This window comes from Salmo trutta, chromosome 10, assembly GCF_901001165.1.
Source record: "Salmo trutta chromosome 10, fSalTru1.1, whole genome shotgun sequence".
NCBI lineage: Eukaryota > Metazoa > Chordata > Actinopteri > Salmoniformes > Salmonidae > Salmo > Salmo trutta.
Genome location: NC_042966.1, coordinates 30,401,752 through 30,428,995, shown reverse-complemented (window position 1 = coordinate 30,428,995; position 27,244 = coordinate 30,401,752). Strand labels below are relative to the sequence as shown.

General features: G+C 43.4%; 1 protein-coding gene across 24 annotated transcripts in view; it reads left to right on the top strand.

Annotated features, from left to right (window-relative positions):
* LOC115201553 (neurexin-1a) overlaps nt 1-27,244 on the top strand; it is a 539,338-nt gene that overhangs the window by 426,716 nt on the left and 85,378 nt on the right. For 16 of the 24 annotated variants that reach the window (XM_029765293.1, XM_029765279.1, XM_029765275.1 and 13 more), the window contains 3 exons: nt 7,775-7,946; nt 25,022-25,111; nt 26,681-27,003. In XM_029765293.1, the coding sequence (XP_029621153.1) occupies nt 7,775-7,946; nt 25,022-25,111; nt 26,681-27,003 (585 nt within the window). The remainder of the gene's footprint in view (nt 1-7,774; nt 7,947-25,021; nt 25,112-26,680; nt 27,004-27,244) is intronic. The other 8 variants (XM_029765284.1, XM_029765285.1, XM_029765294.1 and 5 more) reach the window with 1 other exon arrangement.

The window sequence follows — 27,244 nt, the reverse complement described above, 5'->3', positions numbered from 1 at the left end:
TAAGTAAGCATTTCACAGTAAGGTCTGCACCTGTTGTATTCGGCGTGTGTGACAAATACAATGTGCTTTCACATCGCACCACTCTAGCAGCTAAGTTTTTTAGGGGAGAGTATGGGACTTCATCATTAGGCAGCCTCGCCTCCTGGTTTATAGGAGCTCCTTATACAATGACTAACGTAGTCTGACAGGCCATCTTCTCTTACTGTGCTGACACAGATATCGCCGTGCTGTTGGTTGGCCAACCATAGCTGTGGAGGGAGTATTGGTTAATTAGCCGGTGCTTCCGGGATGTATGAAGGGCTGTTTAAGCAATAAGGCCAGAGGAGGTGTGGTATGTGTCCTATATACCACAGCTAAGGACTGTTCTTAAGCATGTCACAACGCGCGGGGTGCCTGGATACAGTCCTATATTGGCCATATACCACAAACCCCAGAGGTGCCTTATTGCTGTTATGAACTGGTTACCAACATAATTAGAGCAGTAAAAATAAATGTTTTGTCATACCCATGGTATACGGTCTGATATACCACAGCTGTCAGCCAATCAGCATTCAGGGCTCGAACCACCCAGTTTATAATGGGTGTTAGAGGATAATGGGGCATGGAGGATGATCTCCCAGGTAATTTCCTCTCCCTGCAGTTGGTGCTTATAAAACCTGAGGTATAGTAGTTTACGGTGTAGGGCAGATGCTTCATGCTTCGTGGCTGGTTAGACTGTGGGGGGAAGACATCAGATTTGTGCTTTTAGTGAGTGTACAGCGCAGTGAGTGTATAGGGCAGTGAGTGTATAGGGCAGTGAGTGTATAGGGCAGTGAGTGTACAGGGCAGTGAGTGTATAGGGCAGTGAGTGTATAGGGCAGTGAGTGTATAGGGCAGTGAGTGTACAGGGCAGTGAGTGTACAGGGCAGTGAGTGTACAGGGCAGTGAGTGTACAGGGCAGTGAGTGTACAGGGCAGTGAGTGTACAGGGCAGTGAGAGTACAGGGCAGTGAGCATACAGGGCAGTGAGAGTACAGGGCAGTGAGTGTACAGGGCAGTGAGTGTACAGGGCAGTGAGTGTACAGGGCAGTGAGTGTACAGGGCAGTGAGTGTACAGGGCAGTGAGAGTACAGGGCAGTGAGAGTACAGGGCAGTGAGAGTACAGGGCAGTGAGCGTACAGGGCAGTGAGCGTACAGGGCAGTGAGCGTACAGGGCAGTGAGCGTACAGGGCAGTGAATGTACAGGGCAGTGAGTATACAGGGCAGTGAATGTACAGGGCAGTGAGTATACAGGGCAGTGAATGTACAGGGCAGTGAGTGTACAGTGCAGTGAATGTACAGGGCAGTGAATGTTCAGGGCAGTGAGTGCACAGGGCAGTGAGTGTACAGGCCAGTGAATGTTCAGGGCAGTGGGTTGGATGAAATTACTGACCTTAAAAACAGCTTTGCCGAATTAAAGGCAAATGGAGTAATTATGTTACTGCAAAATGCTCAGGGGAATGTTTTCATGCAAACATTGTATAATCATCAGCACATCTGGACAGTTTTTGTATTAATAGAACTTTTGGGGCAAACTAATACATGTTCTGGGAACGTTCACAGAACCAATTTTAGTTTGCTGGGTCACTTCTTCTTCAAGTCGAGACAGACAAGACAGGCCTTGAATGGCATCAAAGGAATATAGAGGACATTGAAGCCACTGCTGTGTGTGTGTGTGTGTGTGTGTGTGTGTGTGTGTGTGTGTGTGTGTGTGTGTGTGTGTGTGTGTGTGTGTGTGTGTGTGTGTGTGTGTAAGAGGAATTATCATTTTCTCCCTCCGAATAATTCCATTACCTGTATAATTTCATTAATGGCCTGACTATAAAAAGGCTACTGTCAGAACAGCGGTAATTAACACATACGAGGTGAAACAGTGGAGTGCATGGCCCAGCCACTGTACTAAGGCATTCCATTTTAGGAAAGACTAACATACAGGCACATTCGCATGTACAGTATGCACGACACACACGCACACACAATCGGACGGGTGAAATATGGAGGGTGCACAATGGTTGTCAACACGTATGACGCATAAACAATGAAAACATTAGGTAACTATCCTCTACTGTACACCACAGAGGGAGAGCATCTGGACAGGGGCTCGCTTGCACTCTCTCTCTGTCTTTCACGCTCTCTCTCTCTCTCTCTCTCTCTCTCTCTCTCTCTCTCTTACTCTCTCCCTCTCTCTCCCCATCTCTCTCTTTCTCTCCATCTCTCTCTCTCTTCATCTGTCTCTCTCTTTCTTACTCTTTCCCTCTCTTTCCGTCTCTCTCTCTCTCCTGTCTCTCTCCACCTCTCCATCTCTCTCTCTCACACATTGATTCAAAGACAACTTCACACTTCTTATTTTTCTTTCATTTTCTCCCTGGGCTGAGAGAGAGGATAACATTCCTTTTCTCCCTGAGCTGAGAGAATAACCTTGCTTTTCTCCCTGGGCTGAGAGAGAGGATAACCTTGCTTTTCTCCCTGGGCTGAGAAAGAGAATAACCTTGCTTTTCTCCCTGGGCTGAGAGAGGGGATAACCTAGCTTTTCTCCCTGGGCTGAGAGAGAGAATAACCTTGCTTTTCTCCCTGGGCTGAGAGAGAGAATAACCTTGCTTTTGTCCCTGGGCTGAGAGAGAGAATAACCTTTCTTTTCTCCCTGGGCTGAGAGAGAGGATAACCTTTCTTTTCTTCCTGGGCTGAGAGAGAGGATAACCTTTCTTTTCTTCCTGGGCTGAGAGAGAGGATAACCTTTCTTTTCTTCCTGGGCTGAGAGAGAGAATAACCTTTCTTTTCTTCCTGGGCTGAGAGAGAGGATAACCTTTATTTTCTTCCTGGGCTGAGAGAGAGGATAACCTTTCTTTTCTTCCTGGGCTGAGAGAGAGGATAACCTTTCTTTTCTTCCTGGGCTGAGAGAGAGGATAAAAAAGTATTAACTATTTGTCAGCCTGACATAAAGCCTATTTTGCTTTGTTGCTGTTATGGGCCTGAAGGAGATTAACAATGAATCAATATTTAGGGCTCTTTACACACACACGCACACACCCACGCACACGCACATGCACACACACACACACACACACACACACACACACACACACACACGCACACACACACGCACATGCACACGCACACACACAATAACCAACATATTATTTACCAATGAGTGTCTGATACAGACACAGACAGACTGGCTGGTTATGTTTATATCCGATAGGATTTATTTCCCTAATTAGAAATATGGGAAACAACTCTGGTGGGAAAAAGGAAAGCATACCATGTACGTTCCACATGCTCCCCTATTCCCTATAATTTCATTACTTTTGACCAGAGCCCTATAGGAGAATAGGATTCCATTTGGAATGCACCCACTATGATTTAGGGCATCTCCACAGGGGTAGAGTTGTTGAGATCATTGTACATGTATGCTCAGGGTTTACTTGGCAATGTCAATATAATTATATTGTAACTAGATACTGTACAATGGTTTGTTGCCTGAGGCATTTTCAAAGTGGGAGATTTAATCTGAGTGTATTATATATGTCTCTCTTCATTATATGTTGTCAGTTAAACTAGATGCTGCAGAATACATTAGATGGTGTCAGAGATGATATGTCTTGTAGCCTTTGCAACAGACCTAGAGCAGAATTGGTAATATAGACTGGATTGGTAAGAAGATAATGGTACTGTACTGTATACAATTTTCAGTATGGCTGAAACAATGGTAATATAGTGACAGTGTTATAGCCATTCTTTATGTGTTCATTTTCTTGGGGTTGTAGTTCGTGCTACATTGGTGTCTGAAGTGGTATTGGAACACACGCCTCCAAGGGAGACTATTACAACTTTCCAGTATTGCAGCTGTTCTAGTCACGTAGTAGCAGTAGTAGTAAAAACACAGTGCAGATGGGGAGTTGGTTACGGGGTATAGATTTTACGGACATCAGCACTGCTGTATCACACACACACACACACACACACACACACACACACACACACACACACACACACACACACACACACACACACACACACCCTTACCCTCCAGCTGCATGAGAGGAACGACGAGAACACGAGAACCAAAAAAGAGTGAAAAAAGATTGGAGGAGAGGAGGATAACCGTAGGATCAACTCATCAGTTAATTAAACTCAATTTCAGCTTGATAGGCAATTAATCATGCTAGCATGCATCGTGCTCACTGTCTGGAAGGGGAGGGTTGGATCTCAGGGTTAAGCAGCACACACACAGGACGGGATGGGTTGTATTTCGGTGTGCGGTGACAAACACACACACACACACACACACACACGCACACACACACACACACACACACACACACACACAATGGGTAGGGTTGTATCTTGGGGTGCGCCGGCAGTGTGGGTTATATATGTGCATTTTCCCAGGGGTGCTACCCAGCAGGGACAGCACTTACCCAGAACACAGCTCTCTATCCTGGGGAGTGGGGTATAGAAGGGCTAGAGCTGGTGGTGGATAGAGGGCTGTGTGTATGTACAGTAAGATGGACTGGGACTGTGTCCCAAATGGCACCCTATTCCCTATTCGGTATTCCAATCTAGTCCCTGGTCAAAAGTAGTACATCATGGAGAGAGAGAGAGTTTGAGATCCTTTCTCTCTCTCTCTCTCTCTCTCTCTCTCTCTCTCTCTCTCTCTCTCTCTCTCTCTCGCTCTCTCTCTCTCTCATTCTCATTGTTTTGCCCTCTCCCCCTTCTCCCCCTTCATCTCTCTTTGCCCCTAAGCTCCCACCTCTCCCTCTCAAAGTACACTAGTTATTTTTGCTTTAGAACATTGTAAAGGCAATTTGTGACTAAATGCAGTGAATTCATTAACGAGACATTGGGGATCATTAAACAGCGATTGAAGGAGGACTATTAAAAGCCTGACTTTAATTGCTTTCGTCTCTTCTACTAAACCTGTTTTGATGTAGTTTTTTTTGCTGTGGAGTAAGGGCCCCATAAAGTTATGAATTAGTGTCATTTTTAGTTATGCGTTTGACAGTCCTTGAAAGTAGCTAGCTAGGTAGTTGCCCACACAGCACAACACAGTGCTGCCACTGCAGTCAGATGTTATGCAGGAGTCCTTGAGAAAAGAGGTACACACTGCAAGCATTGCAAAAAATCTGCTTAAAAGAGACAAAATAATTATATTATCAGAGAATGCAATGTATGGATATGTTTTTCTGTTGCATTCATACCATTCATTAGCCTTCCCTCTCTCTGTATATCTGCTCAGCTGACTGTGGAGTGCAGTGGCCTGGAATGCATCCAAAATGGTCCCCTATTCCCTATTTAGTGACTCTGGCTAAAAGTAGTGCAGTATCTAGGGTGCCACTTTATACACAGCCCTGGTGTCAATATAACCGGCCATGCTACTGTGCTCATCTGATGAGCATTGTTCCCTGTGTGAGGCCCCCGGGCTATGTTCATGAAGCTCTATGTCTGTGATCTTGGCACACACGCACACACGCACACACACACACACACACACACACACACACACACACACACACACACACAAGCAAACACACACACACACATGCACACTCAAACACACACACACACACACACACACATGCACACTCAAACACACACACGCTGTGATCCTGGAGAGGCCACAGGGGGTCTATTCCCCTCCTGGAGAGGATTACTCCTCTCCAGGAGCGCCACTCCTCTCCTCCACGCCCTCCAGATCATCCTTCCATCTCTCTCATGCCTCCATCCCATCATCCTCGCCTTCATACATGGAGTTGGGGTCAGGCTTCAGATCGTGTTCTTTAAAATTCAGTTTAAAACTAAATTCTGTGATTTGAAAAACAGCAAAACAGGGTCCCCGCCACTTGTTTTGGTGTATAGCAGATGGTACATATCAATAATTGAAGTAACCATTACATTAAACAGCTAACCAGACTATAGCTTTAAAGTGGGATTTATTATCAACATATTAACTGCAGAGTTTTCTTTCCTTTTTTTGTCTGTTTCAAAACAAGAGCTGTGGGGGGAGTGAGGGAATGTATTACTGTAGCTTTAATGGTATCAGTTGATACGATCTTGTGTTAGCGCTTGGCTTCCTTTGAAATTACATTTATAAACCAGAGGAACGTCCTAGTTTCCGTAATCTGGTGTGACACACTACAAATGTTTTTAATTGGGGTAGCTAGAAGTAGCTTTTGGCTGTGGGATGTGCTCACTACTTACTCTGTGTTAGAGGGAGGTGGCAGAGAGAGAGAGGGAGGGAGGGATAGACAGAGAGAGCGAAGGAGAGATAGATGGGCTGAGAAAGATAGAGAGAGAGAGGCTATGCTGACTGGATAATCTCATGCAGTGTACTGCTATACTGCGCTGTAGGGTTGATCCTGCAACCAACTGCTCCCTACATACAGTACCAGCTCAGAAAGAGAGATAGAGAGGGGGGGTGAGAAAGAGAGAGAGAACTTTTACTTTACTGAGCCATTTACTTTATGTTTGTATTCTTATCTTTTATTATTTCTAATTGTTGTTGCATTGACCCTGCAAGCATGCATTTCATTGGACGGTGTATACCATGTGTATCCTGTACATATGACAAATAATAAGACATGAACTAGAGAGAGAGACTGCCTGACCTGTGTAGGGGACATGGAACAGACAGACATTAGTGAACATATTTTTTAAATTATTTGATCATTAAAATTCCTGTTTGATGTGAAATGCTGATTGAATCAGTACCATTTTGCGATTTACTCAGGATCTGAATGCCACATACAATCTGCCCTGAAATTAGATTCCCACCTTCTCATTGGATTCTAAAGCACTGGTTAAACAGATAAGGAGCGTTTTAAACTGTGCTTTGGGGCCCACAGCAATACACAGATGGTCTCTCTCATTATCCCAAAGGCAAAGTACTAATGTTGATATGAAAAGAGTAGGTGGAAGAATTGTCAGTAAAAAAAAATTCTGAGTGTCATTGAATCTTGTCGCTCATTAAATAACATAGGTGGTTTAGTAAAAAATACACACCATGGACAACTTAGTTTATTATACATATTTATTTATTTATTTATTTTATTTAACCTTTATTTAACTAGGCAAGTCGGTTAAGAACAAATTCTTATTTTACAATGACGGCCCACCCCAGCCAAACCCTCCCCTAACCCGGACGACGCTAGACCAGTTGTGCACCGCCCTATGAGACTCCAGGTCACGGCCGGTTGTGATACAGCCCAGGATCAAACCAGGGTCTGTAGTGACACCTCTAGCACTGAGATGCAGTGCCTTAGAATGCTGCGCCACTCGGGAGCCTTAAAACATAGACTTTTGGGGAAAACTTTGCTCACCCTACTGAATTAACTTGCATTATCTAATCAATATGTAGCCTACTCATATTTGTATTGTTTGGTTGGAACCTGATTTCAGTGGCTAAACAGAAATACATATTGATTGTGGACGTTGTTGTATCACTTGATTAGAACTGATAACTACATTTATATTGACAAGGAAATGGAGTCAGGCTGCATTATTTTGAGATGTACTTCTTTGTAAAGACTCAGATTTGATTAGATTTCTATATCCTTTCATTATGTAAACTTAATCAGATGGTATCTAAGGTTGAGTGGCACCGCCTAAATGTGGTCAGCATCATCATCACTACACAAACACACTGACTCTTACACCTTGCTATTCTTTATGAAGCAACCAAACACCTGCTTTGGAATATACAAAATACTCTTCCTTCTCATCTCTAAACTTTCTCTGCTCTTTCTTCTTTGTCTCAACAGGAAAAAGGAAACATTGCAGTTATATTTAATGTGGGAACGGACGACATAAATATCGAGGAGACAGCAAAGTTTGTAAATGATGGAAAGTACCATATAGTGAAGTTTACGCGGAGTGGCGGTAACGCCACACTACAGGTGGATGACCTACCTGTCATAGAGCGCTATCCCACAGGTAAGACACCCACGCCTTATTACCTATCTAGCATCTTCTCTGCTCACAGTGCTCTCTACCATAGTCTGAATGTACCTGTACTTGAAATGACCAAGAAGGCCAAGTGTTGTCAGGAAAGGTTGCTGTTGAGGTTAAATATTGGGCTATTTTAAATGGTGTATGAAATGATGTTGTTTTGTTGGTTGGTGTGTCATATATATATATATATATACTGTGCTTCTTTCTCATGATAATATCATCTGGTTTTCGAGACAGTATCCTTTCAAATGTCAACATGTCAGGAGAACGATGACTGTCTGGTTGAGAAGGCTTTAAATGTCAACGCTTGGGGGTCTTGAATTCACAACATTTGAACTGCTAAAAAGGCTTTGACAAAGGCTACAGACGATCCAAGTCAGGTGAATTATTTAACATGTCTCGTTATAGGTGACAGCGTTTGTCATACAGGTTACTGTAACCAGGAAATGAAAATGTTTTGTTACCGATTAACACCTGTAGCTTTCACTGAAGTAAGTCAAGACAGCAAATGTAAATGTCAGGACAAATTCTGGTGAATTCTGGCATATTTAGGCATATTTTAAATGGTGAAACTATGGCATGGGGTGGCATTTTATTTCCATGACAATTTCCTACTGTCCACTAGGGGCAACACGAATGGGTTCAATCCCAGTGCTAGGCTCTTGTTTTGTATTTTTTTTGTTTTAACCATATTCCAAAACTTAACGCTTACCTTATCCACTTGGAATCAATGCCTAAACTTAACCCTAATGCCTAAATCTTGGAATGAATCAACTTTACCATAATGCCAAAATCTCTGAATGAATTCCTAATTTCAACCGTCTAGGTTAGTTTCTTTTGCGCATTTGACTGACAGCTGACATACGCAAAATATACTCTAATTAAAATAGCAACACATTCCATAATCTACAGATGGCACCACAGATGGCCCCACACGCCATAATTAAAAGGGCCAGCCATGACATATCTCTGTTGCTGCAGTTATGGCCGAGTTTCTTTGGAGATTGTGTTGCAAAATGGTCTACTCTAAATAAATGTAACAGTAAAGTGAATCCAGAGGATATTTGTTCTTAAGATCCCATTAATTGACATAACGATTGAAATATTGGAACGGCAATGTCACTTCCTGTGATATCAGTTCCTCTAAGGATTAATGTCTATCCACTGGACAAACATCATGAAGGGAGGCTCAATGATCATCAATGTTTGCCTGCAACGGCAAACATTTTCACTGTATTCTTATAATATAAGATGTATAAGATATAATATTAACATATTACCCACTCTCTGCCATGACAGTTCTCATTCAAAGAGCCTTTGGGGGAGGGGACTAGTTTATAGGGGCAGGGTCTAAGACAAGGGAAGGGGCTTGAGTAATGGGGAAGGAGCTTGGCTGCGTTTCAAACATATAAAAGACACACCCTCCTCCACTTTCCCTCGCCTTATGCCCTTGGGGGAATCCCCGTGGCCATCTTTGCCGTAGATCCAAAGAATTAGCCAAGCAAGGGAAGTTGGCAACGTAAGCCCCTCAGCCCTCCTCAGCCCTCTGAGTTTGTGAGTTTACAATTCTGTTCACTCCGGGGCCTGAAACACCCCATAATTCAATTCACAATGATTGTACATCCACTAAAAAAAGTCAGCCAAAACTTAAAACCAACATCAATATGGAGAACTGAACATACAAGTGTAATTAAAAATTAATGTAAATAAGTTAGAAATTGTGCTACTAATGCACATAACGGCACAAACACGTATTGTAAAAGTAATAATGTTTTTGTTTGGTTAGCTTTTGGAAACGTTTGCTAGTGCATACAAATTTCCCTGACATCACACTTATGCATTGTAATTTTCGATTGGGACGAATTTCTGGGAAATGCAAGCGTCAACTCATCGTACGTCATGATGCGTCATCAGAAGTGTCCACTTAATTTGAGGGTTGAGCGGAGAGGGTGTGTCTTTCACGTGTTAGGAATGCAGCCCTTGCCTTGTATAGGGCTGCAACAGGCCGCGTCCCTGAACGGGGTGAACCGTTCATACAAAATATTAGAAATCATTTGAAAAAAAACTGTGGTACATGAAAAAGCGTCAGGGGTACAACACTGTGGCTGCGGTCCAAACACTTAAAAGACACACCCTATCCCCTCAGAGCTCAAATGAAGTGGACACTTCTGATGACGTATAATGACGTCTGACGAGTATACACTTGCAGGGCAAGGGCCGAGGGAGGAAGGAATGATTTTTAAATGGACCACCCTTGGCCGGAAATTCGTCACTCATTCATCTCGCGATGATTGTGTTTTCAGCCACCGGTAGCTTGTGGGTGCTTTATATGTGCTACAGTCAATTATGAGTGCATGTCTACTTATATTAAATATATCATTATTAATATACACCTACTGAAAGGGTCCTGTGTGTAGCTGGTGTAGAGAGTCAGGTGCAGGACAGCAGATATGAGTAGAACAACACCAGGTCTGTAAGGGTCCTGTGTGTAGCTGGTGTAGAGAGTCAGGTGCAGGACAGCAGATATGAGTAGAACAACACCAGGTCTGTAAGGGTCCTGTGTGTAGCTGGTATAGAGAGTCAGGTGCAGGACAGCAGATATGAGTAATCAACGTACTTTACTCAAAAATACAAATATACAAGGTAACAACACGAGCCCACAAAGACGGACCGAATTACAATAAACAATCATTCACAAACACAACATGGGGAACAGAGGGTTAAATAATAAACAAGTAATTGGTTGAGTGAAGCCAGGTGTGTAAGACAAAGACAGAACAAATGGAAAATGAAAAGTGGATCGGCGGTGGCTAGAAAGCCGGTGACGTCGACCGCCGAACGCCGCCCGAACAAGGAGAAGGACCGACTTCGGCGGAAGTCGTGACACCTACTGTATGATAGCTAGCAAATGAATTAACTTCTGAAGAAGGAAACAGTTTTATTTCTACAATTTCCAAAAGATAACCAAACAAAAACATATTTACTTTTTACAAGACGTGTTTGTGTCGTCATGTGCATTAGTAGCACAATTTCTAACTTATTTGTATTCGTTTTTACTTACACTTGTATGTTGACTTCTCCATTGATGTTGTTTTTACGTTTTCGCTGACTTTTCTTTGTACAATCGTTGCAAATTGAATTATGGGGAGTTTCAGGCCCCTGGAGTGAACATAATTGTACACTCGCAAACTCGACAAAAAATGAGGGCTGAGGCGCTTATGTTGCAAACTTCCCTTGCTTGACTAATCATTTGGACCACACTCCTAGACGCCGAGGGGGATTCCCACAAGGGCATAAGGCGAGGGTAAGTGGACAAGGGTGTGTCTATTATGAGTTTGAACCGCAGCCTATGTACATCCCATTAAGCATTGCCGTCTGCATAGTCCAATCACAGAGCAGATACAAGTCACATGGTCTGTTAGCAAACACATGATGTCGCTCGATAGCTGCTATATTGTCCAGTTACAAAGCAGATACAAGTCACGTGAGGAACCAATATACACAGGCAGTTATGAAAGCAAAGGCTAGCTTTTTCAAACAGACATTTGCATCCTGTAGAATAAACTCCCAAAAGTTCTGGGACACTGTAAAGTCCATGGAGAATAAGAGCACCTCCTCCCAGCTGCCCACTGCACTGAGGCTAGGAAACACTGTCACCACCGATAAATCTACGATAATCAAGAATTTCAATAAGCATTTATCTATGGCTGGCCATGCTTTCCACCTGGCTACCCCTACCCTGGTCAACAGCTCTGCACTCCCCACAGCAACTTGCCCAAGCCTCCACATTTCTCCTTCAACCCATATCCAGATAGCTGATGTCCTGAAAGAGCTGCAAAATTTGGACCCCTACAAATCAGCCGTGTTAGACAATCTGGACCCTCTCTTTCTAAAATTATCCGCCACAATTGTTGCAACCCCTATTACTAGCCTGTTCAACCTCTTTCGTATCGTCTGAGATCCCTAAAGATTGGAAAGCTGCCGCAGTCATCCCCCTCTTCAAAGGGGTAGACACTCTAGACCCAAACTGTTACAGACCTATAGCTATCCTACCCTGCCTTTCTAAAGTCTTTGAAAGCCAAGTTAACAAACAGGTCACCAATCATTTCGAATCCCACAGTACCTTCGTCGCTATGCAATCTGGTTTCCGAGCTGGTCATGGGTGCACCTCAGCCACGCTCAAGGTCCTAAACGATATCATAGCCGAGCATCCGGTGACGGTTCCAGTCCAGAGCTTCCGGCGACAGTTTCCAGTCCAGAGCTTCCGGCGACGTTTCACAGTCCAGAGCTTCTGACGATGGTCCCAAGTCCAGAGCTTCCGGCGACAGGTTCCAGTCCAGAGCTTCCGGCGACAGTTTCCAGTCCAGAGACGGTCCAGAGACGGTCCACAGTCCAGAACCTCCAGAGACGGTCCACAGTCCGGAACCTCCAGAGACGGTCCACAGTCCGGAACCTCCTGACACGGTCCACAGTCCGGAACCTCCTGACACGGTCCACAGTCCGGAACCTCCTGACACGGTCCACAGTCCGGAACCTCCAGAGACGGTCCACAGTCCGGATCCTCCTGACACGGTCCACAGTCCAGAACCTCCAGAGACGGTCCACAGTCCGGAACCTCCTGACACGGTCCACAGTCCGGAACCTCCAGAGACGGTCCACAGTCCGGAACCTCCAGAGACGGTTCACAGTCCGGAACCTCCAGAGACGGTCCACAGTCCGGAACCTCCAGAGACGGTCCACAGTCCGGAACCTCCTGACACGGTCCACAGTCCGGAACCTCCTGACACGGTCCACAGTCCGGAACCTCCAGAGACGGTCCACAGTCCGGAACCTCCTGACACGGTCCACAGTCCAGAACCTCCTGACACGGTCCACAGTCCAGAACCTCCAGAGACGGTTCACAGTCCGGAACCTCCAGAGATGGTCCACAGTCCGGAACCTCCTGAGACGGTCCACAGTCCAGAACCTCCTGCGACGGTCCACAGGCCGGAGCCCTCCTCTGCACCGGTCCACAGGCCGGAGCCCTCCTCTGCGCCGATGCCCAGTCCAGGCATGGTGTCCAGTCCCGCTCCAAGGCCAGAGCCTTCCTCTGCGCCGGTGCCCAGTCCAGGCACGGCGGCGAACTCAGCTCCATGGCTGGAGCCACGAGCGGAGTGGGTACTTCGCCCCGCACCGGAGCCGCCACCGACGCTAGATGCCCACCCGGACCCTCCCCTATAGAGTCAGGTTTTGCGGCCTGAGTCCGCACCTTTGGGGGGGGGGGGGGGGTACTGTCACGCCCTGACCATAGAGAGCCTTTTATTCTCTATGTTGGTTAGGTCAGGGTGTGACCAAGGTGGGTTATCTAGGTTGTTTTTTCTATGTTGGCCTGGTATGGTTCCCAATCAGAGGCAGCTGTTTATCGTTGTCTCTGATTGGGGATCATATTTAGGCAGCCATTTCCCCACTGTGTTTTGTGAGATCTTATTTTGAGTAAGTGCATGTAGCATCTCTGTCGTCACAATTTGTTGTTTGTTTCTTTTGGTTGTTTGTAAAGTTTCACGAAATAAATATGTGGAACTCAGAGCACACTGTGCCTTGGTCCGTCTCTCCACACAACATCAACATACAAATTATTTTACAATCTCGGTATAAAATAGGACATCTACGTTGGCACAGTAATATCGCCAGCGCTAATATATCGCTAATATATCACAAATATTTGATATCACCACAGGTTTTGAGGATTAAGAATCCACTTCTGGAATTCCTCGTAGCAGTCCTATGTGAGGAGCCATAGGGGAGGGGCATAGCTCATAGGATCAGGATTGCCTGAGTCTAACTCAACCATCTTGGCATGAGTACAAACCAGAGATGATTTCAACCTGTCTCTTCCACCTCTCCTTCTTCTGTATTGTTCGTTGACCTTTTCAGGCGGCCCAGTGCTTTCACCCACACTAAAGAGGGTTTTTATGGCTGGGGACAGATTCGCTCGTCAGTCGCCGCCTCAGGTAGATGGGGGGAAATTAATGTCTTGTGACGTGCAGTGAACATGGAGGAACACAGAATACACTGTAGGGTTAATAGACTGACTGTCTTTATGGTTTCTATAAGATGTTAGCTGTGCAATAGAGAGACTCACTGTTCCACAGACACATAGATGGACAGGCACACAGACAGACAGGCACACAGACAGACAGAAACACAGACAGACAGGCTCTCAGACGGACAGGCACTCAGACGGACAGGCACACAGACGGACAGGCACACAGACGGACAGGCACACAGACGGACAGGCACACAGACAGACAGGCACACAGACAGACGGACAGGCACACAGACAGAAAGACTTTACCACCACAAAGCGAAGCTGGCACTAAGACCGCTCTCAGCCAACTCTATAAGGTCATAAGCAAAGAAGAAAATGCTCACCCAGAAGCGGCGCTCCTAGTGGCCGGGGACTTTAATGCAGGCAAACTTAAATCAGTTTTATCAAATTTTTACCAGCATGTCACATGTGCAACAAGGGAAAGAAAATCCTAGACCACCTTTACTCCACACACAGAGATGCATACAAAGCTCTCCCCCGCCCTCCATTTGGCAAATCTGACTAAAATTCTATCCTCCTGAGTCCTGCTTACATGCAAAAACTAAAGCAGGAAGTACCAGTGACTCACTCAATACGGAAGTGATCAGATGACGCGGATGCTACACTACAGGACTGTTTTGTTAGCACAGACTGGAATATGTTCCGGGATTCGTCCAATCGCATTGAGGAATACACCACCTCAGTCATCGGCTTCATCAATCAGTGCATCGATGACGTCGTCCCCACAGTGACTGTATGTACATATCCCAACCAGAAGCCATGGATTACAGGCAACATCTGCATCGAGCTAAAGGCTAGAGCTGCCGCTTTCAAGGAGCGGGAGACTAATCCGGACGCTTATAAGAAATCCCGCTATGCCCTCAGACGAACCATCAAACAAGCAAAGCGTCAATACAGGATTAAGATTGAATCCTACTACACCGGCTCTGACGCTTGTCAGATATGGCAGGGCTTGAAAACTATTACGGACTACAAAGGGAAACCCAGACGCGAGCTGCCCGGTGACGCGAGCCTACCAGACGAGCTAAATGCCATTTATGCTCGCTTCGAGGCAAGCAACACTGAAGCATGCACAAGAGCACCAGCTGTTCTGGATGACTGTGTGATAACGCTCTCGGTAGCCTTGTGAACCAAACCTTTAAACAGGTCAACATTCACAAAGCCGCTGGGCGAGACGGATTACCAGGATGTGTACTCAAAGCATCTGTCAAGTGTCTTCACTGACATTTTCATCCTCTCCCTGACCAAGTCTGTAACACCTATGTGTTTCAAGCAGAGCACCATAGTCCCTGTGCCCAAGAGAGCATACCGCCCCAACAGATCGACAGATGACACAATCTCAATCGCACTCCACACTGCCTTTTCTCACCTGGACAAAAGGAACACCTATGTGAGAATGCTGTTCATTGACTACAGCTCAGCGTTCAACACCATAGTGCCCACGAAGCGCATTACTAAGCTAAGGACACTGGGACTAAACACCTCCCTCTGCAACTGGATCCTGCACTTGCTGACGGTCCGTCCCCAGGTGGTAAGAGTAGGCAACAACACATCTGCCACGCTGATTGTCAAAATGGGGGACCCTCAGGGGTGCATGCTCACTTCCCTCCTGTACTCCCTGTTCACTCATGACTGCACGGCCAGGCACAACTCCAACACCATCATTATAGACTGTTTTCTCTGCTACCGCACGGCAAGCGGTACTGGAGTTCCAAGTCTTGGACCAAAAGGCTCCTCAACAGCTTTTACCCTTAAGCCATTAGACTGCTGAACAATTCATGATGAAAATCGCCACCGGAAAATGTACATTGACCCCCACCCCTCTTTTACTACTCGCTGTTTGTTTGTTACCTAAGCATAGTCACTTCGCCCCCACCTACATGTACAGATTACCTCAACTAGCCTGTACCCCTGCACACTGACTCGGTACCAGTGCCCCCTGTATATAGCCTCGTTATTGTTATTCTTATTGTGTTACTTTTTATTATTACTTTTTATTTTCGCCTACTTGGTAAATATTTTCTTCTTTTTCAATTGCACTGTTGGTTACGGGCTTGGAAGTAAGCATTTCACGTTAAAGTCTACACTTGTTGTATTCAGCGCATGTGGCAAATAAAGTTAGATTTGATTTGAAACACACAGACAGTCAGAAACACATGCACACACATACATGCTGTATGTACACGTGCACACAAAGACGCATACACATTAATACTGTAAGTCTTTAGGATATTTAGGATATTTGAACACTTTTTACTACTTTGGTTACTCTCTGAGACAGCCCCTCTGTGGCTTTAGCCCCAAAAAATTAAATACTCAAAAAGATTCTGAAGATTCATCGTTGCACAGAACTACTTCTAGAAGGAAGTGGATTCATTTAGTTGAAGGTTGGTTAGCGCTCTAATGAATTCAGAGTCACAGATTTTCATTTGGTGTAACGAAAAGAGTATTTACAATCATTCACTAACCAACAATATTTCTCAACGGCAGACTAAACTCGCAGAGGGAAAATAGAGAAATAATTGTATTCAATAACTCCTCCGGAATGTCGTTGAGTCAAGAGTCTAGAATGAATTGGCTGTCTAAATCTGCAATCGGACTGAAGCCCATATTTTACAAAGAAAATATATTATTTAACTTATTATCTAAATAAGGACACAATTGTTAAGGGTCCATATCAGTGAAGTCTAAATGAAATACTTGTCAGCTAAACATTCACATTGAGTTATCATTTTTGGTTTTATTTCCTAACCAATATATTGGAATGACCTTCATTATCAAACATGCAATTAAATAACATGTAAACCACTTGCTACTTTGAAATGATTCAACATAATGTGTGTGGCTACAGCTTATTTCCAATTGAAATGGTTTCTTTAGCCATTGTCAATAAGTACACATAAGTGCATGGTGAATGCAGACACAGACACATCTTACTGAGAAGCTTTGGTTGGTATTTTATGGACTTCATTTATAGACTAGACACATATTATGCACACAAACTTGATTGACATTTCCTCCATCTCAAAACTAAATGGGCAGTCCTGTTTATTTCCTTTTATCATTTTAACTTGACATGGACTTCAGTGAAAGGCCATGAAATTAATGTAACTTTCCGAATAAAGTTTTTAAAAGTCATTGCAATAAAAAATATATATATTTCTTAAGTGAGCTTAATTTGATTTTGTGCCACTTTACCATAGTCAGCACTATGATACCACTGATAAAACACCCGAATGAATTTAAATGTAACTAAAAACGACTGAGGGAGGGGAGTGGGAGAGAGATAAGAAGAACTGTGTCTAGTAATTACATATCCTTGTATTTCACATCTAGCAGAAAAAATGCTTAACATATGATGGTGATATATTATTATAAACCTACAGTCTTAACAAAGACTGGCCTACTGGTGTCACTCATTGTAATTCTGGCTTTGTTGGACATCTTTGACTTTACAGAGCACATCTTTGATAAAGCAAGTCATTATATAAAATAACATCAAACATGGATATGCAGTCCAATATTATGTTACTACAGTAGTTTTGAATTTCCAAACAAGATCTAATCAACAGACACATAATCAAATGATATATTTTTTCAGTAGGGGATGAGAGGGAATGTCTCATTTGATTCTGATTCATTATTGACATTTCTTACCAGATTCAAGTCCTAACTAGTTAACTACCAGTAAAATATAAAAAAGGCTAGTTCAATGCAAATAGGCTAGTTCAATGCAAATAGGCTAGTTCAATGCAAATAGGCTAGTTCAATGCAAACACCCTACAGTAAATGATGCCCTGTGTGAGTATTATCTCTGCTTACATGCCATCCTATAAAACCCGTCTAATTACTTCTAATCACAATTACTGTACAGCATCCCCCTCCCTTTTCCCCAGCCCTCCCCAGTTAACTATCCCTAATACTGTATTTCTCCCAGCTCCTCTATGTTTTGATGAGCCTCTATCAATGCCTCTGTCAGTCTGGCAATAGGCAATTGGGTACCATTTGGGATGCAGACTGTCACAGACCGAGGCATAACTACAGGCATCAGGGTAATGGCTGCCCCCAGCCACTGGCCACTGGCAGGTTCCAGAGTGACATCATAATAAGAACAGACGCCGAGGATATGGAATGATGACAAAAAAGAAAGAGAGAGAGAGAGAGGCAGAGAGAAAAAAGATGGGAAGATAGAGAAATAGAGAGAGAGATACAGGGAGATACATATATATATATATAGAGAGAGAGAGAGAGAGAGAGAGAGAGAGAGAGAGAGAGAGAGAGGAGAGAGAGAGAGAGAGAGAGAGAGAGAGAGAGAGAGAGAGAGAGAGAGAGAGAGAGAGAGAGAGAGAGAGAGAGAGAGAGAGAGAGAGAGAAAGGAAAAAGATTAAAAGGGTGGAGGGATGGAGGGGATCACCATTGTGAAAAGCAGGGGGGAATAATTGCACCACAAGTGCCTTCCCTGGTATAATCTCATTAAAAGGTCACATCATACCCATTTATTGAGGCATTAGAATGTCCTTAGCCCAATTATCAGAGGCTCTGTGTGTATTCCAAATGACACCCTATTTTCTAAATAGTGCACTTCTTTTGACCAGAGCCCTATGGGTTTCCCTATTGGCCCTGGTCAAAAGTAGTGCACTATAAAGGGGAATAGGGTGTCATTTGGGATGTAGATGCAGACTCAAAATAACCCATCCATTTGTCTTAGATACCCAGTTCTCTTTCCTTTCTCTCGTTCTTTTTCCTTCTTCCCCTTTCGTTCCCTCTTTATGTGGAGTACAAAAGAGCTGGACAGGCAGCCTCAGAAATCAGACCTTCTTCCTTATCCAGAGTCTGGGCCATGGAAGTCATACAATAACAATGGTGCTGTCAAGCCCAGAGGGTACTGTAGCAGGGTAGCAGACACACACACACAACACACACACACACACACACACACACACACACACACACACACACACACACACACACACACACACACACACACACACACACACACACACACACACCATATTCTGTCTGTGTGAGGCCCAGAGGGTACAGTAGCAGGGTAGTAAACTACTTTGTTGGAGGGAACAGCTAATGCTAAAAGCCTGTCTACCACACAGCACACAAAGAGAATGGACTAGGGAGCCCTGGCCTTATTCTTCTACTGTTATCAGAGTATGATGCACTTACAAAGCTCCCTTGCTCTCTTTAACTCCGCTCTCTTCCCCTCTCTCACTCACTCTCTCTATCCTACCCTCCCTCCTCTTTTGATCTTGATCCCTTCTTCCCTCTATCTCTCTCATTACTGCTCACTCTTTGTCTCTTTCTCTCCCCCTCTCCTTCTCTTGATCTCTTTCTCATATCCCCCTCTCTCTTTCTCTTCTCCCTCTCCGTCCCTTCTCCTCTCAGGGTCAGACCCGGAAGGCGAAGGTTTGATTTGTTTCTGCTCTTTTAGCCATGGCTGCAGGAGCAGTAATGAATCAGAAGTAGTGAACAATCAGTAATGACACTGTTACGAACCGGCTCAGAGTTCGCAACAAAAGGGAGACAACGTGGAGACAAGGAGTATCAAAAAGATATATTTATTAGATTCCACAACTAGCACAACCAAAAACAAGGTGTCTGCATGGAGAGAGTCTTCCCAATGACTGTGGAAGAGGTGCCTTTATCCTGGGACACACCCGAGCCCAGGTGTTTCCCATCTAGCTGGCGACCCTTCCAACTCCGCCCACTGGCATCCTAATAAGGAACAAGAGCAAAGAGAGAAAATACAGCAGACAGAGTGGGAGGGTCGTCACAACACGCAACGCCATCCACGGGGCAGGCAGTCGGTTGTATTATTCTGTCTGCGCTGGTTTACAAACACACACACGCAGTATTCTGTCTCTGTGAGCTCCAGTTCAGTCTAGTGTGCAACCAATCAGACCATTGGTGAGTCCAAATAAAAAGCTACAAAACAATAAACCGTGCACTGGCGCTTTCTTATGCCCAAGTCGTTTATATATATAAAAATAAAACGTATTTAATAATATCAGACAAATTCTTCCATCTCCATCTTCTCCTCCTGCTTAATTCTTTCCCAGCCCTCTTTCTAAAGGAACAGTGGAAAAAACCATTTGCATATTTTGTTCATTTAATGTGGAGCAGAGAGCGAGGGGGCGTTGTTCTCAGAGCTTGTAATGACATGAAAGCCAGGTCTTATCTGACCACTTTATTAACACAAAGAAAACAAGAAGCATGGGTGAGCCAGGTCAACTGGGACTGGGGGGACAAGGGGGGCGTCTCAGTCCCAATCACTGCTGTCTGGAGGTGGGAGATAAGGTAGAGGTTTGTCCTTGTCCCACCATTCCCTGGCCCAGATCACCATGTACTCTGTCTAGAACAGAATGAATGGATATGATGAATGGGTATGGGTGTTGCTGTGTTTAAAACCAGAGCACAGCATCGTTTTGTTAGTAAACAAAAACAAATGTCCCTGAAGTGGAATTGATATCGCTATCACACTTAAATTAATCAGAGTTTTAATACAGAAAGAGAGGATGGAGAGAGTAGTACTATTGTCCATAGTAAGAAAGACGATAGCGTCTGATTACCTGCAGTAGCTACATATACAGCATGTGTACTACTCTGTGTGTGTGTGTGTGTGTGTGTGTGTCTTTGTTTGTCTCCTCACCCTCCCAAGCCGCTCTCTCTCTCTGGGGTCTTACATAGTGTTTACATGTCTTGCCGATAGCCTAAAAAGGAGACTGTACAATTTTCTCAACCCTATCATTTGAAGAGAGATTACTCTTTTGTCAGAAGATAACTGGGAGGCATAAACATACAAAAAGAATTGCAGCTTGTCATGAAATAAAGAAAGCAGTAAAAAAGTAATACGAATCCAGAATGAGAGTTGCTCTCTCCCGCAGCGTCTTCGTCCAACACGACCCACATCTTCCCTCCCTCACTCCATTCCTCCTTCACCCTCCCTCGCTTCCCTGACCTCTCTGTATTCCAGGGGTTGAGAAGAACCAGGACTCTTCCTCCTACTCAGCACTCCTCTCCTCCATTCCACTCTTCTCCTCTCAGAAAATACAACCTGGACCCTCGTGGGTGACAAAGTAAAAAAGCTGGCCCAACCAACCAACAGCCTGGCACTGTCATATAGCTTTGACAGAAGGGATGAAGGCCCATCAATAGCCAAACCCTCCCTCCCGCCAAACTGACTACGTCCCAATAACAATACTACTGTAGTAATCCACAGAATGCATGCCCAATTGCATTATTGCATTGTTAGGTTTTGAGTTTGCAAGAAAGGCATTTCACTGTACTTGTGCATGTGCCATTAAAACTTAAAACTTGAAAAATACATTGCTTCATTCTAAGGGCTCTATTTGAACTAAATTAACACAGTGGTAAATCCCAGCGCAGGTGGTAGCGCTATAGGTTCAGGGGTGTGTCAGAAATAGTTTTGCTATTTTCACTATCACAGTTATCGGCGCACTTGCTGGCATTGGTGTGAAAGGGCTGAATTTTGATGGACAAATAAGTTGTTGGTGTGTCGAGGCTTGTCCACTCACTGGCCAATCAGATCGTGCTCCATGTCTAAATATCTGGTTGCTTCAGATTGTGTATTTACCGTCTTTTATGTATTGCCTGTATTGCCTATTAGACCATTATAGTTTGTTAAATGGCTTACAGGAACGAAATAACAAAATGTAGACCAATCCCATCTTTGGTAAATAGGTTAACTTGAACCCATTTGCAGTCCACAGTGTTTTACATTTACATTTACATTTAAGTCATTTAGCAGACGCTCTAAGTGATTGCATGGCTTCAGAAGCATTCACACTGATATAGGGTCTAGGTCTACTGTAAATTGCATTATGGTTGAGCATTGACATGCCAAACATTGTCAATAAGAAAGATTACGTTCGTTATAGATAAGGCCTATTGTCACAGTCGTCGTTGTAATCATACTCAGACCAAAGCGCAGCGTGGAATCGGTTCGACATCTTTTTATTTTCAGAGAACCGAACACAAAAAAACAATAAATGAATCAAACGAAACGTGACGCTACTGCAGTGCTCACAGGCACTCACACATAAACAAGATCCCACAAAAAAACAGTGGGGAAATGGCTGCCTAAATATGATCCCCAATCAGAGACAACGATAAACAGCTGCCTCTGCTTGGGAACCATACCAGGCCAACATAGAACTAGACAACCTAGATAGAAACACCCCCCCCAGTCACACCCCGACTTAACCAAAATAGAGAATATAAAAGGCTCTCTATGGTCAGGGCGTGACAGCCTATAAAGAATGAATAATTGTAATAAAATTCTAAACAAAACGAAAAAACTACTTGTTTTAAAAAGGCTAAGTCACATTTACAGCCACCATAATTTCTCCATGTGGGCATATCATTTTAAAACAGCGCAGACTATGGAGGGTTTTACGCACATCAAAGCAGGACCTGCATGACTAAAATATTGTGGGCCTGCCTCTAAGGGAATGTCAGCTCACTGTTTTACTCCTCTCAAACTTGATAATTTATTAATGCTTTGGTGATTAAGATTCTTTTTTTCTTTTTTTTTTACATGATGAAATTGCAAACTAACGTGTGTTTGACACTACCACCACCTTAATGCCAGCCGAGAATAGAACCCTAAATGGTACAGGTAGAGCCTTTGCTTGTGCGAACCAGAACGGCTCATAGGAGCAGTTCTCCTGTTTCTGTAGTGTGAGGCAGTACACCCCCTGTACAGGACGCCAGTCTATCGCAGGGCCTTACCCACAATCTATTTCCTTAATGCTGAGTGCCAAGCAGAGACAATTTGGGTCCCATCTTTACAGTCATTGGTATGACTTTGCCGGGGATCGAACTCCCAATCTTGGGGTGGACACTCTAACAACAAGACCATTGAGTTGATCCAAGTGGTACAGTATGCCCGTGTGGATATTGGAACAGAGCCTGTATCTCAGCATCACTGTAGTTTACATCACAGTTGGCCTCTCCTTCTAGCCTGAGGACTCTAAACTCTGCTCTGTCGTTTGGTCTGAGACTGTCATCATTGAAGTTGTTTCTGGTGACGAGGGGCATAAGGGGAGTTGTACAAAACAAAGTCATCAGCGATCTGATAGGCTCTAACCATTAAGAGTATCAAAGCCAACAACACATTTTCAAACTGTTGATTTACCCACATGTGCACTGGCTTTGGCTCAACCCATTGGTTTCTGGACCAATCAGGGTCGGGGAGGTACTCAGATCCAGACTCATTGCGGATAACAATCTAACGTCCGTGGGCGAGATGTAGCGTTTGGCCAGAGCAAGGAGTCTGGGTGGCTAGGCAACACTCATTCACCTCCCTGTCACAAGTTCAGACTGTCAGTAGCTTATTCAGCCAAACACACTGTGAGTAGCCTACTCACCCACCTCACCAGACCTTCCTCCACTCTAAGTGCTCTCACTATGTGCTGTGTAGACAGTTAAGATATGGGGGGTTGATACTTTATCCTTTGTCTGTATGGCCTGATCTGCTAACTCAGAATGACAGACATCTTTCTTACCTTTCACACTCAGACCTTCCTGCAGCTTCCATGTGGGAATAGGGAAGATAGAGTGTAGGGAGGGGAGAGCAGAGTACACATCCTATACATTTTGACTGTCTACTTGATCTCTTAACTCCAACTGACATGATTAAAATAATCCTTTGCAAGGCCGATCCATCTTGCCATCTCATCCTGTTGAGTCAGACTTAGTTCCTGTGAGATCTGCTTTGTATCTGAGTCACGAGCTCAGAGCGTGACCTCCTTCAACCCCTCCAACCCTGCTACTATCCATCCCAGTCAATGCCCGTCCTCTCTCTCTCTTTCACTCTCTCTCTCTCATATCCATCCCTATCCGTATCTCTCTCTGTCTCTCTCTATCTCTCTTCCCATCCCCATCCCTTCTCCAATCACTGATGCTGCTGTTCATTCTTGCTACACACTCCACACCAAATTACTGTTTGTCCCCTAAACCCTTACCTGCTCAAACAGAATTCATGTGGCTGATGTGACAAAACATTGTCAATCTGCCGGAAGATTGGAGCGGTTCGCAATTTTCTCTTTCTGGAAAGGTGATTGGTCTTGAAAAGGTTTGTGTCTCAAATACCACCCTAAACCCTACATACTGCACTACTTTTGACCTGATCAAATGTAGTGCACTATATAGTGAACAGGGTGCTATTTGGTAAACATCCAAAGGGCAGTGCAGAGTTTGGTCTCATTAAACTACTTCATTACATAACTTAGTAATCACCCTGACTTACGGTAGCCGTTGTCAAAGCCTTCACTGCTATTTGAATAGTGTTCCAGTATGTGTGCACCTATTTTAACACCTAAATATGTTGTGTCTTCGATTCTTGAAACGTCTATGTAGATTGCAGATGTTTTTGTTAGCTTATTGTTACCTGGTAATTTGTAAACTTGTTTAAATGGGGATGGAATATGTTTTATATATATATATATATGTGTGTTTTTATATACTTTGTTTTCTACTCTAAACCATAAACTGTGTGCAAAAGGTTGAATGTTTTTCACAAACGATAAATTCTGAGAATGTATAACTAGCTAAAAAAGTCTGCCAAAAAGAAAGAAAGAAAAGAAAGAAAATGTGTTTTTGGAAATCATTTTGGCAAGACTTATGTTATGAAAATGTTTACATTTGTGATTTGGTTTTGGCTTCTACAGTAACATAACTTTATTAACCTAGTTGAAACTTCAGCGTGCTAATTCTCAATTAATATAGGAATAATTTGTTGGCTAAAATTAAAATAAAATGATTTGAGTAAGTGAAGTTGGGTCGATGAAATGTTGTAGGTAACTGTTTTTTTTTTAAACGTCAAAAACATATTTAAAACTTTGTGGCACTTGTTATAGCTCAATGATTAAGTATTAACATTTAACCTTTGACTTTACAGACTTTAACCACTGAAATGTCTCTTTAAACTTTAAAGGCAACAATGATAACGAACGCCTGGCGATTGCTAGACAGCGAATCCCATATCGACTTGGTCGAGTAGTTGACGAATGGCTACTCGACAAAGGTAAAAACATTGATTAAAACTTCAAATAAAAATAATTTTATCATAACCCAGTAATACTTTTTGTAACCAATAAACCTTAAAAAAATAAATGTTCAGTAAAACTTAAACAAAACTAAATGATTTAAAACAGTTAAATGTAGCTAGCTAGTAACATTGCACACTTTTGCATATAATAATGTATTCTTCTTTTTAGAGATGTCAACTGTTTAATACGTCTGTCAGCTTCAGGTTAAAGGGACTGTAAACATAAATCTAACTATTTCTTGAAGTAATGTCAACACTGTTAAAATGTACATAAATTATTATAACATTGTTGTTATTTGATGTAAATACCTAAATGATCAACTAAAAAAGGTCCAGTTAAATGATCCATTCAGTTGATATTTGTAGTGTTATATTTGATACACATACATGTATGTGGTTGATTTATAATGGATCATACTGATTAAACTGCAATACATTTAAATGATAAATAGAGTGCAATATTAATTGGCATAAAGAAATTGAGTCCCTTTAACAGATTTTGTAAATATGTATAGGGAATGAAGATCAAGGATATGTATCATAAAACGTAAAAGTTTGAGTGCATGCCTTTTTGTATGTTTCTAAAAACCAAGTTGTACCTCCCAACTAGTATGTGCCATGGTTATTTTTCATTTGAATGTTTTCTGGTTCAGTTTTTTCAGTTATTTTACTGTCAGGAATGACTCTTTTGTTACATGCCTCATTTTTCATATCACGTGTAAGTTTTAAGTTGCGTTCACTTCTTGTTAAAAGGCGGTCTTGAGATGATGATGATGAAAGTAAAAGGAAACATTTTAACATTGGCAAAGCTTTAGAAATGTATGATAATTATCGTAATATAACTCAAAAAGTCTATACATTCCACAACTTTGAATGGTGTTTTTTGGTTCGCATAATGAAACTAAACATTAAATGGTAAAAGTGGTAAGTGTTTTCAAAGGAATTAAAGTATGAAGCTATTCAAAGAGGATAATTGGACACTATAGGATGACACATCTGTCAGGTCTATTTTCTCCACAGACAATTTCTCATGGACAATCTGTCCCTTTTTTATTTCGTTTACTTATGCAGTAAAAACTCACACTTCCAAGATTGTCTTATTATTTCAAGGAATAAATCAATTGCAGTTTAGTACATTGCTGTGAAGTAATGTGACAAGATTCACATGCCTACCAAGATTAATGTCCCCCCTGCAGTTAAGTTGATTTGATTGTCCTTTTAGCAAAGCTACAGTGCATTAATTTACAACTACTGTAAATGTATTTCTTTATTCTTTCTCCCTTTGTTCCATAGCCATCCCATCATTCAAACCGCAATAAATTACCATGAGAGGTTTGCCTCTAGCAACGGGTAATTTATTGCGACTCATTAGCTGACTGGGCAAATTATCTGTCATTTTTCTTATGCGCGATTATTTTTCATCATTCTTTTATTTTTGATTTCTGTTGTGACTCAAAGTACAAGTAGGGAATTTGCGGCGGCAGAGTCCGTCCGCGTTCCATCCAACATACATTCTCGTATATATGTAACGTTGTTTTCCCGCAGGTCGGCAGCTCACTATCTTCAACAGCCAGACCACCATACAGATAGGTGGCTGGGACCGGGACAGGAGTCGCCCGTTTCAGGGCCAGCTCTCAGGTCTCTACTATAACGGGCTGAAGGTGTTCAACATGGCCACAGAAGGAGATCGTAACATCCGCATCCAGGGCAGCGTGAGGCTGGTGGGGGAGTCGCCCTCCGCCATCACACCACAGTCCAGTGCCAACACAGCCAACCGGTCGGAGACGTCCACATCCATTATGGAGATCACCACGACGACGGCGTCCAGTAGGAGGGTGAAGCAGACGACGCCACGGGAACCTCAACAGGTAGGAGAACTCAGAACTTAATAAAATATATACTTCACTAGTCCATGAGAGAGGGACATTTGTCTTCTTCTTTTATCCAACCCCGATACACACACACACATCCACACAAACACACATTAGGCTTGAGAGGCTGGAGCAGAGGGCAGCCGCAATGCAGGGCCCAAACCTATTAGTCTCTTCTTCTGTGTGTATGTTTTTGTTCTCTGCCTGGTCCTAGATCAGTTTCTGCTGTATAGCCAAC